This window comes from Saccopteryx bilineata, chromosome 4, assembly GCF_036850765.1.
Source record: "Saccopteryx bilineata isolate mSacBil1 chromosome 4, mSacBil1_pri_phased_curated, whole genome shotgun sequence".
NCBI classification, from domain to species: Eukaryota; Metazoa; Chordata; class Mammalia; order Chiroptera; family Emballonuridae; genus Saccopteryx; species Saccopteryx bilineata.
The window spans coordinates 56,675,990-56,696,210 of record NC_089493.1 but is presented as its reverse complement, the minus strand read 5'-3'; the positions used below and the strand labels follow the sequence as shown (position 1 = coordinate 56,696,210).

The window sequence follows — 20,221 nt, the reverse complement described above, 5'->3', positions numbered from 1 at the left end:
GTGACTGTGGGAGAATCCGGACTCCTCACCCTCCCCTGTGACCTCAGCCCTGACCTGACCAGAAAGGAAGTGTTGTAAGGCCACTGGTGTTTGCCTGCTCTCCACTGACAGTCAGCCTGGGGTGAGGATGGGGCAATTTAAGAGGTCTGTGTGTCTCTTCATCGTGGGTGTCAATGACCAGAGAGGCAGAGGCCAAAGAGCAAAGGGGAGGAGTGACCTCCTTCCCCAGGAAGTCCTGCCTTCTCCCGGAACTCCCTCCACACACCCACACATGGTCGGGTTGGGCCCTGAGGTCTAATAGTTTCAAAATAATGAGCTCACATTCATCTAGCACTACTGTACTCCAGAGGACAGCTACATATTTTACAAAGAAATTGATGCTCCCAAGCATTAAGTAACTTGCATGTGTCCCACATCTCAAAGAAGTCTGACTTCCAGTCTGTCTGATTTCAAAGCACATACTAAATTTTTCTTCCTCTTTCTCAACCTAAGAGTTCTTTTCAATGAAATGGGTGTGATATCTGCAACTCAAATATGGAGGGAGGGTAGAATGAGATGAGAGGCATGAAAGCCCACTGCAAATGACAAAGCCGTCTACAAAGACAATACTAACAAGGAGCAGGGGTTGTGGTCACTGTGCTGCTCTAAGGCTTTGCACATATCATGTTCCTTCAATCACCTCAGTGATCCTGTGAGGCAGGTGGTCATTGTTATCACCATTTTACCAAAAAGGATATTGACAAACTCAGATGGTAAGGTGCCATGGTCTCACAATTGTACGTGACTAATTATCTAGAGGGGAGCTTTCCATTGTAAATGACTTCTGGGTCATCTTTCCAAATCTTTCCCCCATCCTGTCCCTGTGCGTTCCTCAGGGATAAGCCCTACAGGAAGACAGGGAGTCACCGTGGCTCAGTGAAGGGTGGATGAGGAGAGGTTAGGCGTTAGATCCACGCCTTTCCTGGTACAATTGACCTTGCTTTCCAGGGACTGTAAGGGGACAGAGACGAACTCCAAGGACACTGCTGCCACCTGCTGTTCACACATTTTTCATCCAAAGGCTTTTTCATAATGCCAGGCAACTTTGGGGCAAAGCCCTTTGCTTCTTGGAGTCTGTCTTCATCTGTAAAATGAAGACAACAATAATATCTGTGTTATACAATTGTTATGGTGAAATAAGATCCTGCCTGACCAGGTGGCGGCTCAGTGGATAGAACATTGGATTGGGACGCGGAGGACCCAGATTCGAAACCCAAGTTTGCCAGCTTGAGCGTGGGCTCATCTGGTTTGAGCAAGGCTCACCAGCTTGAGCCCAAGGTCACTGGCTTGAGCAAGGGGTCACTCAGTCTGCTGTAGCCTCCGGTCAAGGCACATATGAGAAAGCAATCAATGAACAACTAAGGAGCCGCAACAAAAATTGATGCTTCTCATCTCTCTCCCTTCCTGTCTGTCTGTCCCTATCCATCCCTTCCTCTGACTCTCTGTCTCTATCAAAAATAAATAAATAAAAAAGAAATAAGATCCTATTTCTCTCTACAATCTACTTTCCTGAAAGAAAAAAATGTTAGCTATGCAAAAGGCAAGCTAAAGTGGGAAGCAAACATTCCTAAATGCCTCAAATCACCTCTGCTTGCATTAACATTTTTAACAATTAAAAAAATATTTTTCTTAGTAAAACATTTCCTTTTATATCTTGCTACTGATTTTGATTTTTTCAAAGTTAAGTCTTCAATTATTTTCTGTGTGTGCTATTTAAGAGTGTTTGAACCAGAATATGAAATAGTGAAAGGGTATCTGACTTTATTATTATTTTTAATGGAAAAGGCCTTCATAACTAAAATTGCCCCCTCCTTCTGAGCCTGTGAGAGTTATTTCCAAGATTCTGTTTCACAAGTTTCACATCACTTCTTTCAGGCACAGCGATGGGCAACATAAAACTGAGAAAACTAGAGTGGGCTTTTTCCACTCAAGTTCCCTTGGGAACTGTTGTAACTAGCAAAGCTAAGAGGCCTGGCTCCCTCTCAGCAGCTATAAACATCGCATCAGATTCTGTTTGCCTGAAAATCCTTCTGACTGGGTCTAGATGCCAGCAGTTGGATGATAATCAACTTTCATGTTGTCAATCTAATATTCCTGACTGGAATATTTGCAATTTATATTGCAGGTACAGATTAGCAAAACCGAAACTCTCCATTGGTGAATTCTGGAAAGTATGTGTAAACTATTTCAGGACTATCCACTCTACTACATGCTGTTGGCCTGGATGTGATGTGGGCTTGAGGGGCAGGCCTGACTGTCCCCATCCACCAAAACAAAGGTTGGGTACCAACTCGCTCTCTCGCCTTTTTGGTATGTACATTATAACTACAGCCATCTTAAGCTATGAGTACTTATGGATGACAACTGAGCTGTAATGGGTAAATGCACCAAGGGTTATATTCAGATAGTAGGATCCTGGATTCTTTTTATTTTTTTATTCCCACATTGCCTTTACTATAGTTACAGTATAAAAGGAACACTGGCCTTTCAGGGTGCAGATATTCTCTCTCTCAGCTGAATCTAGTTACTCTGCAGAGAGCCTCTTTTTGGAACAGGGAGGCAGTTATGGTCTATTTGGAGAGACTAATAATTTTCCATTTCCAACAGTAATAGGTTGCAAAAAAATTTCATTCAGCACCCCAATGTTCAGATATGATATATTGCAATATCAAAGAAACAAATACTATGCAAAACAAAGTCTCATGTTCCTAAATCTTCACTATGTTGATCTGTGTTGAGATGACACTCTTATCTAGCTTTAATGGGAAGAATCATAAAGTGACAAATATGCCAATGTCTGTCTTACTACCAACTTGCCTTTGACTAGCATTTTACACTTTTCAAAATACTGTCACACCCTTTATTAGATTTGAGCTTTACAGCAACTCCACATAGCAGGTAATGCATGTAGGATTATGACCATTTTGTAGGTGAGCACATTGAGGCCCAGAAAGCTAAGTGATATACCCAGTTCACACAGCCAGTAAGTGGAAGAGCTGAAACTATATATTTGATCATTTTATATATAAGAGGACATGACCAGACTCTCAGTGAGTGTCCACATATCAACACTGAGGTACAGGGATAATGGAGAAAATACCGATTGGCTTTGCATCAATCATTAGTTTCTCGTTGCGCGTTGTGACTTCTTAGTTGTTCATTGATTGCTTTCTCATATGTGCCTTGACCATGGCCTTCAGCAGACTGAGTAACCCCTTGCTGAAGCCAGCAACCTTGGGTCCAAGTTGGTGAGCTTTTTGCTCAAACCAGATGAGCCCGCACTCAAGCTGGCGACCTTGGGGTCTCAAACCTGGATCCTTCCGCATCCCAGTCCGACGCTCAATCTACTGCACCACCACCTGGTCAGGCCTGATTGGCTTTTTGAGGGAAGAAAGAACTCTTTTGTGGGACGTGAATGTTTAGCATACCTGGGAAGAAGTAAACAATGACCTGTTGGTGGTGAAGCTAGACTGCAGGACAGTGGAAGGAAGATGACTCAGGACCTCTGTACCCAGAAGAAAGAGGCATGTGCTAGAGGGAGACCGGCTTAGGAAGGGCCGGATGGAGACTGTCAGAGAAAGAACTAAGGGTAGACCTGGACTTAGATCTTCAGTCCACTGTTAATAATTCAGGAAGCTGAGAGGAAAATATTTCAAACTGAGACCTGGGACATAAAAATAAGAATAACTCTTAAGGTGATATTTAGGTATAGCTCTTAAGAAACTATGAAGTACCCACATAGTTGGTGGTTAAGAACAGAAGCACTGCCATTCTCTCTGAGGTTCAGTCAACACACGGCTCTGAGTTTTTGTGCTTGAGCCAGCTAGCTCAGGCTTCACCAGCGGGGATCTGCAGACTCACCCACGGCGTTCTCTGAGAACGTTCTGTCTTTTCATTTAATGCATACTTAAAATAAGATTGTGTTTGTAGATTCTGTGCCAGTCTGGATAGCCAGTGAATACTATAACATGATTTCAGTGTCTACATTGGTGCTGTTTTTAATTTTTTTTTCTTTTCTCTGTATTTTTCTGAAGTGAAAAGCTGGGAGGCAGAGAGACAGACTCCTGCATGCACCCGACAGGGATCCACTCGGCATGCCCACTAGGGGGCGATGCTCTGCCCATCTGGGGCGTTGCTTTGTTGCAATAGGAGCCATTCTAGCGCCTGAGGTGGAGGCCATGGAGCCATCCTTAGCACCCGGGCCAACTTTGCTCCAATGGAGCCTTGGCTATGGGAGAGGAAGAGAGAAACAGACAGAAAGTAGAGGGGGAAGGGTGGAGAGCAAATGGGTGCTTCTCCTGTGTGCCCTGGCCAGGAATCAACACTGGGATATCCACACACGGGGCTGATGCTCTACCACTGAGCTAGCTGGCCAGGGTCTGGTGCTGTTTTTAGATTGTACTGGGTCCAAATAATACTACTTGAATTGTTACAACTAGAGGAGAAAATAATAGAGATATATTTAATATATAAACAAGTAGAGGCCAAACGCCATCACAAAACATTGTATAAAGATAACTTCCCCAGTACTACAATAGAAAACTGATGGGTATGTAGAATTATCATATAGCCCATGGATAATAGTCATGGAATAGTCATGCTATTGAACTTTGTTAAGAAAAAATATCCAAGAAAGGTGGGAAGCCTGTCCCTTGCACGTCATACAGGGATGAAAGCCTAACCAAGGATGTTCTTTTTGGTTTCAGGATCCATTTACACTCATAAAACTTATTGAGCCCTGGCCGGTTGGCTCAGTGGTAGAGCATCGGCCTAGTGTGCAAGAGTCCCGGGTTTGATTCCCGGCCAGGGCACACAGGAGAAGCGCCCATCTGCTTCTCCCCCTCTCCTTCCTCTCTGTCTTTCTCTTCCCCTCCCACAGCCAAGGTTCCATTGGAGCAAAGTTGGCCCGGGCGCTGAGGATGGCTCTATGGCCTCTGCTTCAGGCGCTAGAATGGCTCTGGTTGCAACAGAGCAACGCCCCAGATGGGCAGAGCATCGCCCCCTGGTGGGCATGCCGAGTGGATCCCGGTCAGGTGCATGCAGGAGTCTGTCTGACTGCCTCCCCATTTCCAACTTCAGAATAATGCAAAAAAAAAAACTTATTGAAAATCCCAAAGAGCTTTGGTTTGTGTGGGTTAAATATCAATATGTTGACCATAGACAAAAAGTCAGCCAGATAGTTATTTCTCCAGCATAAATGGGTTTATTGGGGAAAACAAGGAATAACAATTTGGAACATGAAACCATGGCAAGCCACATACAATCCACTAAAACAAAGGAGAGTTAAGAGTTAAGAGTTTTATACAGAGGGGAGGAGGAATTTGGGAGCTATTACAAACAAAGAGCTCTCCCTTTGGTGCTTCATAGACATAAGGCATAAGAGCTCCCCTTTCTGGCCTCCCTACTCCACTTTAAATGAGATTTCTATTTATTGATTTTTACATATTTATCAACATATATGTATTAGAAATTAAAACTGAGAAATGTATTTACTAATTTATTTTTAAGTGACAATAATAAATCCATTATATCTTAATATAGCTAACTTTTTAAAGAAAATATATTTGTATGTTAAAGCTCTGACTTCCAATGTGACTATATTTAGAGATAAGGCCTGTAAGGTGGTAATTAAGATTTACTGAAGTCATAAGGGAAGAGCCCTGATACTATGGGATCAGTGTTCTCATAAAAAGATACAGGGTAGACTGCCATGTGATCTAGCCAAGAAGAGGGTCATCACCAGAATGTAACCTTACTGGCATTCTGATCTCAGACTTCCAACTTCCAGAACAGTGAGAATATAAATTTCTATTGTTTAATACCCTCAGTCTATGACATTTTGTTAGCAGCCAGAGCTGACAAGTACAAAGCACTTGGGGTAATACTATATTTAATGCCCACAATTTATTCATTTGGCTCCCAATTACTTGAGTCTTATTTATGCTATTCTCATTAATTTTGCATCTATATCACTTTAATCCTCACCACCTGAGTAAGTAGGTAATTACTTTTTATGTTTTACAGCTAAAATTAGAATAATGAATTCTTCAGGTTACAGAATCAAAAGCAGAAAAGCCCAGAGCTGGGTGGTCTTATCATTAATTGCTTAACATTTCTGGGCATTAATCTCCCCATCAGTAAAATGAGGATCATATTAGTTTCTACTTTACAAACTGCTTATGAAGGTCTAAGTAGCTGCCCAAAATCCCCAATGGGAGGTATAGGCACTGACCAAGCAGGCCAAAATCAAGATCTGGTTCCTAGAAGCCAGAATTAGGGAAAGTCAGAAAGGAGAGAGTCAAAGGGGTGAGTATCTGTTTTAAAATAGCATAAGGTTCCAGTGCTAAGATAGGGTATCGGGAATGGGCTCAAATAGGAAACACAGCTGAATACCTTATTGGTATAGGAAGTGTGCTGAACTGGTAGAACAGATGACAGACAGAACTGAAATGGCCACAGCTTGCCTTATAGGTCATCAGGTAAGACATAAATGAGATGAGTTGGGATGACTCATATCTCATGTGAAATATGAGATAAAATGAGGTAAAAATGAAATCATTACCAAAATCACTACTTTGTTTGTGGGTTTTTTTGTTTGTTTTTTGGTTTTTTTACAGGGACAGAGAGAGAGTCAGAGAGAGGGATAGATAGGGACAGACAGACAGGAACAGAGAGAGATGAGAAGCATCAATCATCAGTTTTTCATGGCAACACCTTAGTTGTTCATTGATTGCTTCCTCATATGTGCCTTGACCGCAGGCCTTCAGCAGACCAAGTAACCCCTTACTCAAGCCAGTGACCTTGGGTCCAAGCTGGTGAGCTGTGCTTAAACCAGATGAGCCCGCGCTCAAGCTGGCGACCTCGGGGTTTCAAACCTGGGTCCTCTGCGTCCCAGTCCAACACTCTATCCACTGTGCCACTGCCTGGTCAGGCACTTTGTTTGTGGGGGGTTTTTTAAATTTTTTTTTTTACAATGTATTTTTTACATTTTTTTTATATATTCTTTTTTTTTTTTTTTTTTTTTTTTTTTTAGAGAGAGAGGAGACACAGAGAGAGAAAGAGACAGAGAGAGGAAAGAGATAGAAAGAACAGAGGGAGGAGCAGGAAGCATCAACTCCCATATGTGCCTTGACCAGGCAAGCCTGGGGTTTCGAACCGGCGACCTCAGCGTTCCAGGTTGACGCTTTTACCCACTGCGCCACCACAGGTCAGGCACTTTGTGTTTTAACAACCCTTCCTACCATGATGCAAAGTGAAAATCACAGAAATTAATGATGAAGTAGGGGTGTCGTAGGGGACAGGTGTGCATAGATCTCAACTATGAGATGCTGGAGCCTTAAATGTGCATTAGATATAATAGTTAAAAAAGCATTAATTTGCCCTGGCCAGTTAGCTCAGTGGTAGAGCGTCGGCCTGGCATGCAGAAGTCCCGGGTTCGATTCCCGGCCAGGGCACACAAGAGAAGCGCCCATCTGCTTCTCCACCTCTCCCCCTCTCCTTCCTCTCTGTCTCTCTCTTCCCCTCCCACAGCCGAGGCTCTACTGGAGCAAAGATGGCCCGGGCGCTGGGGATGGCTCCTCAGCTTCTGCCCCAGGCGCTAGAGTGGCTCTGGTTGCAACAGAGCGACGCCCCGGAGGGGCAGAGCATCGCCCCCTGGTGGGCGTGCCGGCTGGATCCTGGTTGGGCGCATGCGGGAGTCTGTCTGACTGTCTCTCCCCGTTTCCGGCTTCAGAAAAATACAGAAAAAAAAAAAAGGCATTAATTTGCTTTCCTCATTCCTCCCCCCTCCCTTTTTAAAATGTTTATTTTATTGATTTTACAGAGAAGGAGAGAGCAACAAACATAAATCTGTTCCTATACATGCCCCACGCTCTAACCAACTAAGTTATCCAGCCAGGGCTCTACCCCTCTTTATAATGTATAATTGGACAACAACAATGGCCTGGTTCTGAGCCCACTGGCCATGCTCCCTGTTTGAGAGCCTAGAGCACTCACCCCAGGGTTCACATTCCTTTCCCCACTGCCCCTCTGCTGCGCTGGGAGGCCAGGTCTCTGACCCTGGGGGAGGGAATCTCACAAAATATTCCAAAGGGGCCCGCTCACATTAACAAATGACTTTAATTAGGACATCCAAGTGCTGCCGCCAAGATACTCAGCACCAGAGATTCGAGTTTAAAAGCTTGAGAATTCACTCCCAATGAAGCAACCAAATGCATTGAAATAGAAGAGCATGTTGAGAAAAAAAATGTTTATGCAGATTCTCATTATACCAGAGTCCGTTCCAACTGAAAACAGAAAATGGCAAGGATTCTGAGACATACCCGTTAAAGACATCTAATCTGAAACAGTGAGGCAAAGATTGTTCTGGACTCCATTGGTTTTTGCACCCTAGAGTTATTTGGTTTGAATGACTGCCAGATCCTAAAGTTCAAAAGACAGTCACAAGTGGAAAAAGGGACTGGCATTCTTGGGGTTGGATTCCCAAAATTCCCCAGTTTATTGTAAGCCTCTCACTCTAAGGTCAGCCCCCTCTGGCTGGCGGTTTGGGTTTAGCGACAGCACCTCCTACTACTGTGAAGAATGTTCCCTGTGCATCCACCTCTGCCTGCAGCCACATTAACCTCCCAGCTTCCCAACTCTCCCCTCCACCCACCCAGTGATCACAGTTCAGAATCAGTGGTAGTCAACCTGGTCCCTACCGCCCACAAGTGGGCGTTCCAGCTTTCATGGTGGGCGGTAGCAGAGCAACCAAAGTATAAATAAAAAGATAGATTTAGCCTGACCAGGCAGTGGCGCAGTGGATAGAGCATCGGACTGGGATGCAAAGGACCCAGGTTTGAGACTCTGAGGTCACCAGCTTGAGCGCAGGCTCATCTGGTTTGAGCAAAGCTCACCAGCTTGGACCCAAGGTCGCTGGCCACTGGCTCGAGGAAGGGGTTACTTGGTCTGCTGAAGGCCCGCGGTCAAGGCACATATGAGAAAGCAATCAATGAACAACTAAGGTGTTGCAACGGAAAACTGATGATTGATGCTTCTCATCTCTCTCCGTTCCTGTCTGTCTGTCCCTATCTGTCCCTCTCTCTGACTCTGTCTCTGTTAAAAAAAAAAAAAAAGATAGATTTAACTATAGTAAGTTGTTTTATAAAGATTTATTCTGCCAAACTTAGTGAAATCCGACATAAAGTACTTGGTAAGTAATTATTATTATATGCTTTAACTTGCTATAACTCTGCTTTATAAATTTTATTAAGTAGTTACTTCCCTACTTTATAAATCACCATTACTGTGGAACCAGTGGGTGGTTAGAAAACTTTACTACTAACAGAGATACAAAAGTGGGCGGTAGGTATAAAAAGGTTGACTACCCCTGGTTCAGATGGTACTTCCTAAGGAAATTTCCCTTGAGGACCCCCAATCTAGGGCAGTTCCCATTGTTGTAAGTTTTCATGAACCATTCTTCTTTCATTATGAGCAATTACCTCCATTTTTAATTACACATTCATAAGTGTGATTATCTGATAAAGATCCATCTTTCCTCCTGTTCTCTAGGCTCCCTGAGTGCAGGGGAAAGTCTGCTCACCATTGTATCCCCCGGCCCTTACTCAGTGCCTGACACATCGCTGAACATTCTTGAAATGAACTTCAGAAAGGTAGATACTGAATGGGAAACAGACCACTGTGAATCAGAGGGTTTTGTTTTGTTTTTTAAAGATCATCATGAATAAGACTAAAATAAGTTATTCCCCAAACTTTAAGACACAGTTACTCATAAAAATCAACACGTAATGGATGAGATAGGTAATCTGCACAAAATGCAGAAGAAAAAGTCCTAACATCTTATCAAAACCACAGAGGAGCCTGACCAGGCGGTGGCACAGTAGATAGAGTGCTGGACTGGGATGCAGAGGACTCAGGTTCAAAACCTCGAGGTTGCCGGTTTGAGTGCAGGCTCACCAGCTTGAGTGCGGGGTCACTGGCTTGAGCATGGGATCACAGACATGACCCCATGGTCACTGGCTTGAGCCCAAAGCTTGCTGGCTTGAAGCCCAAGGTCACTGACTTGAGCAAGGGGTCACTTGGTCTGCTGTAGCCCCTCCTCTATCAAGGCCCATATGAGAAAGCAATCAATGAGCAACTAAAGTACTGTAACAAAGAATTGATGCTTTTCATCTCTCTCCCTCCCTGTCTGTCTGTCCCTCTCTCTGGCTCTCTCTCTCTCTCTGTCAACAAACAAACAAAAAAACAGAGAGGAAGGGCAGAGTGAATTTTGGAATCCAGAGTATGTAGTTAAAAATCAAAGCAGTAGGGAGAGAAGGACCAGGAGCAGAGAAGTGCTACGTGGAATGCTGTCTCTAGAGACTGGTTTGTAACATGGTCTGTTACGTTCATGGGCACAGTTACAGAGGACCCAGGTGAGACAGAGCACATCAAGCAGCCATAGAAGATGATTTGTAAATGTGCTAGGGATAGGGCATTGGGAGCTACCCAAATCTGCAAGTAAAGAGCAGTAACTGACAGTTGGTTTGTGGTCTGCCTGATGAGGGTGCATGGCATCTACAAGAAGGAAGGCCTGGGTATCAGAAGTCCACACTCACTGTTTGTTGGGTAGAAGATTGGTGTACAGCTGCCTCACAGTTGGCTGATGACCCTGTCCATAGAGATCATCCACATTCCAGTGTTCTGGACTCAGATTCCCCAAGCAGTCTCCTTTGATTTAGCGAAGAGAAAAAACTAGCTAACTGTGGTAAGTTGAATAATGGCCCCCAAAATGTTCACATCTAAACCCCAGGAACCTGTGGGTATATTACCTCCCATGGCCAAAAAGGACTTTGCTGATGTGATTAATAAGGATCTTGAGATAGGGAGATTCTCCTGTATTAATTAGACAAACCAAACATAACCACAAGAGGGAGGCAGGAAGAGAGAGAGAGAGAGAGAGACTGAAAGATGCAATGCTGCTGACTTTGAAGATAGATGAGGGGGCCTAAGAGGGAGGGAGGTCTCCTCTTAGAAGACGGAAAAGTCAAGTAAACAGCCTCTAGAAGGAACACAGCCCTGCCCACACCTTGATTTTAGACAAGCAAATTGATTTCAGACTTTTGACTTCCAGACTGTCAGATAATAAACAGGAGAATGAAGCCACTAAGTTTGTGGTAACTTATTGCAGTAGCCAAATGAAACTAATACGCTAAAATGACTATCTGGTTAACACATCAGTACCTGGATCATACATGAGCCTCTGGAGAATTTAGTTGTTTTTATTCAGCACCCTTGGGCCAGATCACTGCTAGGGCCATAGATCAATCAAATTTCCAGATGTGCTGAGAAGCAGAGTGGCTGACCTCAACTTCCTTAAGATACTTCCTCCTGAGAAACCTGGCCTGGCCTGAGGAACAGTGCTGACTCTTCGTAAAGACCATACTGTTCACGGACAGTTACTCATTGTGTGTGGGCTATCAGGTGAGCTCTTGGGAACAGAGTGTAGACTTTAGCACCAGAGAGGCCTGAACTCAAAACCCCCCTCTGTGCCGATCCATAGTCACAATTGTAAACAACTTACTTTACTTCCTCCAATGGCCCTGGTTGGGTCGGGGGCCTCGGGCAGAGACAGTTCCAGCTCAGCACTGTTTCTACAGGAAAATCATTTTAAATGTTTGTTCTTGGACCCCTCTCTGGACCTGCTGAATCAGAACCCATCTCTGGGGCTCTGGCCAAGGAAACTATGTATGTACCCTGGTAACAAGCCTTCCATGTATTTCAGATAACACCAAAGTTTGAGAACCACCAGCCTATGAGCAGAAGCCCAGAACCTTCAGTGTGGCTTACAAGGCCTGCCACATCTGGCCCGGCCTCCCTCTGGCCTCACCTCCACCAGCCAGGCTGAACTACTTACTCCCTGTTCGAGAAACAGGCTTCGCATTGTCAGCCTCTGCATCTTTGGGCACTCTGTTTCCTCTCCCTTGTTTGCCTTTCTTTCACCAGCTTCACAGAGAAAATTCCTGTTCCTCTTCTATGGGCTTTCTGAAATGTCCCTCCCTCCCTGTCACTCTCCTTAACTCATTCTCTAGGGATACTCACCGGCTCTCCTCCCTTCCCATAGCTATTGATATCTGCCTCTGCTGTGGCACTTACCTTATTGTATTACTGAGTTCTAAGTCAGCACGTTGGTCCAGGGCTGCTAGGAGCACATATTGCTCCTTCGTGTATATTATTTAAAAAGCACTCCTTTTTCCAGAGCCAGACACATGGCTGGGGAATAGGAGCACAGGCTGGATTTCAGCCTGATGCCCTGTCCCAGGCACCCTTGTGGAGGGCAAAGCATACTTGACCACATGCGGGGCCTCTCCGCCTGTCTTCTCCGCTGTGAGCTCCTGAGTGTTTGCTGGTGCTTGTCATCTTTGTATGTCCCCAGCATAGAAACCTGTCCCCACAGTACTCTCTGTAAAAGGTTTTATAAGCTGAAGTGAATTGAATATGGCCTGTGAGCATAGACAGCGTTGCTCCACATACAAGTCATCAAATGCTCTGAATTGTAGGCCCTCAGAGCAGCAGAGGCAGGATGAACAATGTCATCTGTTCTATTCTCTATGGATTCTGGATATTTTAACATCTGCAGCTGAAATTATTTAGAGCTGTGAGACTAAAATAGATGCCTACAGCTCTGTTACCTCATACTTTGCTTCTGACACCTAAAGATGATCCTTTGCCACTTCCCCAGGAAGCAAATCTATCTGGAGCTAATTGTTGTTCTCCTGCGGCCACAAGAGAAATTACTTGACTGAATGACCCTCCATTGGGTCCCTTCTGCCACACAACTTGATCATCATTGAAGTGTGTCAGCCATCACACTCTCTTGGCTAATTTAGGAGACAGTGTTAGCTGCAGCAAGAGCTAAAAGCAGTGTTTCAGACTCCCTGATGCAACATGGAAGGGCTGCAGGGTTTGGTCCTGGGTCCCAAGAGATTAAAATTCCCATTGCTACAGTGAGAATGCACTCACGGGTGACTTGATCACTTTCTTTATAAAGGTCATTCTGACATTTCAAGACAGGGCTACTTGTTAACTTTCCCTCAGTCCCAACGTAGGGGAGGTATAGGTTGGCTCTTCAGATGACAGGAATTAAATCCCTATTTTGTCTTTAATCACTGAGGCAATGACCAAACAATTAAATTGACAAGTTGAGGGAAAAAGATGTGGGAAGGAAGACACACTGTACAAGTATAAACTGGAAGATTAGTTCACATGTAGCAGGAAAAGAACTAGGTACTTCAGTAGTTAACATCTTGAACTGAAAGTATTATTAGAGGGGAATAAACCATTCTAATCTCTACTCCTAATGAGGCAGTCTATTCACTAAAGTTTATATTTTATCTTTTTACAGGTTGACATACACATACTCTTCACAAAACTTCAATGTGTTATTATCAGTCCTAACCTACAGATGAAGAAACTGTAGTTCAGAACTCAACATCCAAATTCAAACACATCAGACAACAAAATAAGTCCTGAGCTTTGTATATGAAGGACACAAACATGGGTAGGATAAAGTTATGCCTTCAATGATTTACAATCTAAATCAGAATAAACAACCTGGACAATAATTAGAAAACAAAAAACCAAGGGAGAGAAGAGAATATTTAGGACTGATATTGATCAAAGAGGTCTCCATGAAGGGCCCTAGCCAGGCCAGGTAGTTCAGTTGGTTAGAGCATCATCCCAATACACCAAGGTTGTGGGTTCGATCCCCATCAGAGCACATACAAGAATCAACCAATGAATGGATAAATAAGTGGAACAGCAAACCAATGTTTCTTTCTCTCTCCCTCTCTCTTTCTCCCTACCTCTCTCTCTCTCTCTCTCTCTAAAAATCAATTTTAAAAAATTTCCATGAAGGAGACAGGACTTGAGCTGGGCTTTAAAATTGTGCAATAAGCACATTCAGAAAAAATATATAAAAATGTTCTGAGGGTGACAAAGTTTGTTTGGTATTTTTTTCACAGTTAGTACCAGAGTAGTGATTTAAACTCATTTCAGTACTCACCACTATTACTTTTCTTTTAAAGATTTTATTTATTGGTTTTTTGAGAGAGGAGAAAGAGAGAAGGGGGGGGGGGCGAGAAGCATCAACTCATATTTGCTTCTTGTTTGTGCCTTGACCAAGCAAGCCCAGGATTTTGAACTGGCAACCTGAGTATCCCAGGTTGACAATTTATCCACTGTGCCATAGGTCAGGCTACTCATCACTATTTCATTTGTATCCTACAATCTTCCTCCTGTCTAGTGATTTGCTTTCCTTCTCTCTGGTTTTTTGTGGCTCCCAGTCCAGAGCCACGTAAAATACTGGAGCCTTTAGCTCCTGTCTCATGGTGGTAGTAAACATCCTTCTAAAATGCCTGCTAGCTGCTTGCTTGGTCAGGTTGCCTCCTAGGTACTCAGCTTGCATGGAGAATATGTATTGTTATCTTCACAGAAGCCATACTTTGGGTGGCTGCTTCTAAACTGGTGGATGTCCGTCTGAACCTTGGCTTTTGCTCTCTATATGCCTCTGTGTTTCTGTTCTATTTCTGCTCCAAGGAGAGGTACCGAAGAATGCATAATATGTATATGTTCAGTTTTTAAAATAATTATACAGTCATCACTTATTGTAACCACCACTGGCTGTCATTTACATTTTTCCTTTATACTCTTTTCTCTGTCACATGCTCGAGTAGTGGGGCCCCTATGATAAGAACCTCCAATACCATCTTGAAAGAGTGCACCTATCCACTCTTAACTGCAGATGGTGCTCCACAGACCTCTATGAGTTCCCTTGCCAAATCCTCTAGGTCCTAGGATACCCTGATCTCTTAGCTATTGTGGGCTTTGTGAGCAGCCGCAGCACCTTATAATTATTAGCCCTAGTATCTTCTGACTAGGTGTGGTTACCATTATTGCCTTTTCCTCCAGTTTAACAATTATTAGCTCAAGATGTTTACAGCTTTTTCTCCTAACAACAGCTTGGCAATTCAAGCCTACGAACTTTCTATATATACTCCACCTGCAAGAAAAGACAGGATCATTTTATTAGGTATATTGCCCGAGTACCTAAGGCCAGCAAGCTTGCAAAAATATTTCAGAAATGTGTGTGTGTCCCAAAGAATAAAGAGAAAATTGTGGCCTGACCTGTGGTGGCACAGTGGATAAACCATCGACCTGGAATGCTGAGCTCGCTGGTGCAAAACCCTGGGTTTGACTGGTCAAGGCACATATAGGAGTTGATGCTTCCTGCTCCTCCCCCTTTCTCTCTCTCTCCTCTCTAAAAATAAATAAATAAATAATTTTAAAAAGAGAGAAAATTGTAAAATTGGAGTGGACATCTTCAACATTAACATTATGTCATTAATTGTTCAATTAGGATCATTCACATTTTATATTGTAGCAATTTGAGGTTAGATTTCTTATTTTCACAAGCATATCTACATGTTTACTACCATCTATAGAGGCCAGAAATCATAACTAAGTGTAAATTATCTGAGTTATTTTTGGATTAAAAATTTTCAAGTGCAAATTTTAAAAACCTTTCTTTACCACAACAAAAAACATTTTATATGTTTGGAATGGTATGGAGCTGGATCTCTGGAAATGAGATTTTTACAAGAGCATTATGAGCCCAAATAAGACATTAAAAAAAGGAGATGGCAAGAGAGAGAAAGGAGAGCTCTGAGGGGAAAGGCGATGCCAGGCACCGTTCCAGGAGCTGAGGATCCAGAGAGGTCACAGTCCAGCAAGGAAGGGATCAGTTTGGTTCAGTGAAACAGTGTGAAGGGTTGTTAAGTAGGTGTGTGCACTGGCGGTCCAGGTGTGGCGAGATCTCCCAAGGAGACAGGGACAAGGAAGGCTTCTCTGAGATGAAACAGATCTGAGTGGGGGAAAGGTAGGAAGGGAGAAGGATGAAGACTACCTCGAGACAAAGCGAGGTGAAAACGGAAAGGAAAGGCTCGATGAGATCGGCGCTCGGGCCATCGGGCGTCGACTGCTCGGGCCTGAGCGCGGTCACCGCCCCCCTCCACTCCTTGCCCCTCCCTTCCCTTCAATCCCCAGCGCTTCAACCGCCCGCCCGGCCTGAGCGAGCTCGTAGGCTGCTGGCTCGCCCGAGACACCATGTACCGGCTTCCGTCAGTCGTGACGACCCGGTCCGCTACCCCGGGGGGCTGGGCCTGGGGCTGCGGGCGGCGCGGAGCCCACCATCGGGCTGGGCTACCGCCGTTTGGCCCCGGTTGGGTCGGGGGCCTCGGGCTGGGGCTGGGGCTGGCGCTCGGAGTGAAGCTGGTGGGCGAGCTCAGGGGCGCAGCCCCCGCGCCGCCCCCCGCGGCCCCCGACCCCGAGGCGTCGCCTCAAGCGGAGCCGCCGCCACAGGAGCAGGCCCTCGCCCCTTGGTCTCTGCAGACCCCGACGCCACCGACGTCCAGGCGCTACTCCAGAGCCATTGACAGCAGCCGTGACCTGCTGCACAGGATCAAGGTATGGCGACGAGGGGCGTAGGCGGTCGGGAACCCGGTTCCTTAACCCCGGCGGCACCCGGGAAAGGGGCCCCTGGGTGGTCATCTCTCCGGGCCTAGCTGACCCCAACCTTATGAAGTGCCCAGGCTCAGCTTCCGAGAAAGACTTCCCATTTTCTGATCGTCCGGCCACGGTCAGATGCTCTTGGGGGTTGCCCAAACCGGGGTGGAGGTCACCGCCCGCCCGGGCACCGCCCTTTCCCACTTCGGGTGCCAACCCGGCACACCCCTCACGGTTAGCGCCTGGCCCAGCTGGCTGAGGTGGGCGGGGTCCTGGCGGAGGGGCGCGTCGGGGCGGGGCCTGGGCCGCGGGGCGGGGCCTGGAGCGCGCCCCAGGTGACAGTGCTGGTGGACGCGCGAGTTATTTGAACAGTCTCTTTCTCTCCCCTTCGCTCTTAGGATGAGGTGGGCGCGCCCGGCATAGTGGTTGGCGTCTCTGTAGATGGAAAAGAAATCTGGTCAGAAGGTAGGCTGAGAAAAGTGTTTTAGTAGCTTGTTTTGTGCCTGTTGGTGAATGAAATCTCAATGTTTTACTGCTTGGAGTGAATCTCATGAAATGCTGTTCAGTTTACACAGAACTACCATGCTGTCGAGAAAATGTGCCTCACAGAATAAAGTATCAGATTTGCTATCAATAAGATTTTAAATGTGACTAATGAATAAGTTGGGGCCTTAAAAATGGCTTGTTTCTACATTCACTCTTCTATATAATGACTGGATTTATTCTGAAAGTTGTACATAGAAAAATCTGTTTGCTACATATTTGTAGATAAACCTGAGGAATAGATACAGAGTCAGATTTTTTTTTTTAATTCAGTCAACAATTTATTGAGTCGCCTGTTCTGTAACAGGCCCCCCTGGCCTTTATGAGTTTACATCTACTTTATTTTTATTTTTTTGAGTAGGCAGAGGTAGCAGCTATTTTTCAAAACAAAAAGCTAGAAGCTTTGTGAGGGATTTTAATCATGTTATGATACTTTTATCAAATCATATTTTATAACGATTCTACACAAATTGATCCAACTGGTCATCCAAGGTTTTGAGGAACCGTACTTTTAGGAAATGTTTCAGACATCATTTAAATAAAGTAGTACTTATTTACTACTACTAACCAGAATTATATAAATGTCAGCTTTATGGGTGCGGGGTTTGTTTTTATGCAAATATTTTTACCATACTTCTTTACAGTTTAAAAACAATCATTGTACTCCTTTTCTTTCTCTTCAGATCTCAGTTCTTTATATCTCTTAGATTTACACATTCAGCCTGTCCAAAAGATGAAATCAAACTTAAAATTTTTTCTAGAAGGAGCTTTAAATTGGTAGTACAGTGTTTTTATTCTGATTTGCAGCTGAAATTAATTGATAGATTGGGTTTTCAGGACCTTTTTCACGTTTATTTTTATTGGATGGCTATTTTAAGGACTTCGGAGGAAATTCAAAAATCAAGAATAAATATAATCTGCCTGACCAGGCGGTGGCGCAAGTAGATAGAGCCGCAGCCTGGGAGCAGAGGACTGACATTCGAAACCCGAGGTCACAGGCTTCAGTACAGGCTCACCCGGCTTGAGCGTGGGATCATAGACATGATCCCATGGTCGCTGGCTTGAGCCTAAAGGTCACTGACTTGAAACCCAAGGTCGCTGGCTTGAGCAAGGGGTCACTGGCTCAGCTGGAACCCCACCACCACCACCGCCACCACCCCCGCCAAGGCATACATGAGAAAGAAATCAATGAACAGCCAAGATGCTCCAACTATGAATTAATGCTTATCTCTCTCCCTTTCTGTCTGTCCTTGTCGGACCCCCCCCCCTTTCTCTTTCTCTTTCTCTCTCTCTCAAGGAAATAAAAAAAGAATAAATATAATCTGAAGAAGAACAATGATGTTTTCTTTAAAGAATGTGGAGTAATTTACTTAAAATGTGGAATAGCCAAAATTGTTTAGATAAGCTAAGAAAATTAGCATTTGAATCAGATGGAGAATTACTGTTGTGCACAAGGTATAATTCAGTTTAGTTCTAAGGTTAAATTGTTGGACTTGTCTGTGTTGACTCTCATCCCTTACATATTAAGTTCTTAGTAACTTATAAAAATGGAATGTCTTTTCTTTAGATGAATACACAGGATATTTTAGGTACCATTATTTCAGCTTTCCAGACTCCTTTGACCATGAAGCTTATTAATAGTAACTTTGCTTTTTTTCCCAAAGGTTTAGGTTATGCCGATGTTGAGAACCGGGTACCATGCAAACCAGAGACAGTTATGAGGATTGCCAGTATCAGCAAAAGCCTTACCATGGTTGCTCTTGCCAAATTATGGGAAGCTGGGAAACTGGATCTTGATATTCCAGTACAACATTATGTTCCTGAATTCCCAGAAAAAGAATATGAAGGTGAAAAGGTGATGAAACTCACAATTCTGTTTACAAATGGCATGTTTAATGGTGTAAAAGGTTGCATAGGATTGTTTGTTTTGTTTTTTAATTACTGTTAATTCTTTTTATCCAGACGATGATCGAGTGGGTATTTCCTGAAATTTGAGTCTAAAGATTTGTACATTCCATATTTTTTCAACAGCAGTTTAAAATGGAAAATATTACTGAGGCATTATTTCAAAGCTACTTTTTATGATAGTTTAATAATGTACTTAATTTTCATGTTTTTACAATTAGGTTTCTGTCACAACAAGATTATTGATTTCCCATTTAAGTGGGATTCGTCATTATGAAAAGGATATGAAAAAGGTGAAAGAGGAGAAAGCTTATAAAGCCTTGAAGATGATGAAAGAGACGGTGGAATCTGACCAAGAAAAAAGGTTAAAAGAAAAAGGAGGCAAAAGTAATGAAAAGAATGACTTTGCTAAAGCTAAGCTAGAGCTGGATAATGAAGCCAAATGCCGGAATTCCAAACCTGTCAAGAAAAAAAATGATTTTGAACAAGGCGAATTATATTTGAAAGAAAAGTTTGAAAATTCAATTGAATCCTTAAGATTATTTAAAAATGATCCTTTGTTCTTTAAACCAGGTGAGTATTAATTCCTTCTCTTAACAAACTCGTTGTTGAAGCGTTAATTTTCAGAAAGTCCGAAATGCCATCCTGTGTGCTTCTCATAAGGCAGAGGATTGTGGCATGGCTTCTGTTGTCAGTCCAGTGCCTGCCTTTTGTCTGCATTTCTTAACAGTATTTAAGAACTTAACACATAGTTCCTGCTTAGCATGCAGGTAGCTAGTTGTTTGATTCAGCCTCATGGAGACTACCCAGTCATTAGTGGATTCTCAAAATTAAGATATTTGTGGGCCCTGGCCGGTTGGCTCAGCGGTAGAGCGTTGGTCTGGCGTGCGGGGGACCCGGGTTCGATTCCCGGCCAGGGCACATAGGAGAAGCACCCTCCTTCCTCTCTGTCTCTCTCTTCCCCTCCCGTAGCCGAGGCTCCATTGGAGCAAAGATGGCCTGGGCGCTGGGGATGGCTCCTTGGCCTCTGCCCCAGGCACTAGAGTGGCTCTGGTCCAGGCAGAGCGACACCCGGGGCAGAGCATCGCCCCCTGGTGGGCGTGCCGGGTGGATCCCGGTCGGGCGCATGCGGGAGTCTGTCTGACTATCTCTCCCCGTTTCCAGCTTCAGAAAAATACAAAAAAAAAAAAAGATA

The 20,221-nt window shown here is 44.2% G+C and overlaps 1 protein-coding gene and 1 long non-coding RNA gene across 2 annotated transcripts in view; one reads left to right on the top strand and one right to left on the bottom strand.

Moving 5' to 3' along the window:
• Positions 1-936: 936 nt before the first annotated feature.
• Positions 937-16,699, bottom strand: LOC136335352 (uncharacterized). The gene is made up of 3 exons (XR_010731300.1): positions 16,649-16,699; positions 15,202-15,334; positions 937-1,123 (listed from the first exon to the last, which is right to left on the bottom strand). It is a non-coding gene; the product is annotated as an uncharacterized lncRNA (long non-coding RNA).
• The window catches only part of LACTB (lactamase beta), a 21,600-nt gene continuing 17,234 nt past the window's right edge, over positions 15,856-20,221 (top strand). The window contains exons 1-4 of the mRNA XM_066276616.1: positions 15,856-16,539; positions 16,977-17,043; positions 18,786-18,976; positions 19,248-19,599. Coding sequence (XP_066132713.1) covers positions 16,180-16,539; positions 16,977-17,043; positions 18,786-18,976; positions 19,248-19,599 — 970 coding nt within the window. The 5' untranslated portion in view covers positions 15,856-16,179. The remainder of the gene's footprint in view (positions 16,540-16,976; positions 17,044-18,785; positions 18,977-19,247; positions 19,600-20,221) is intronic.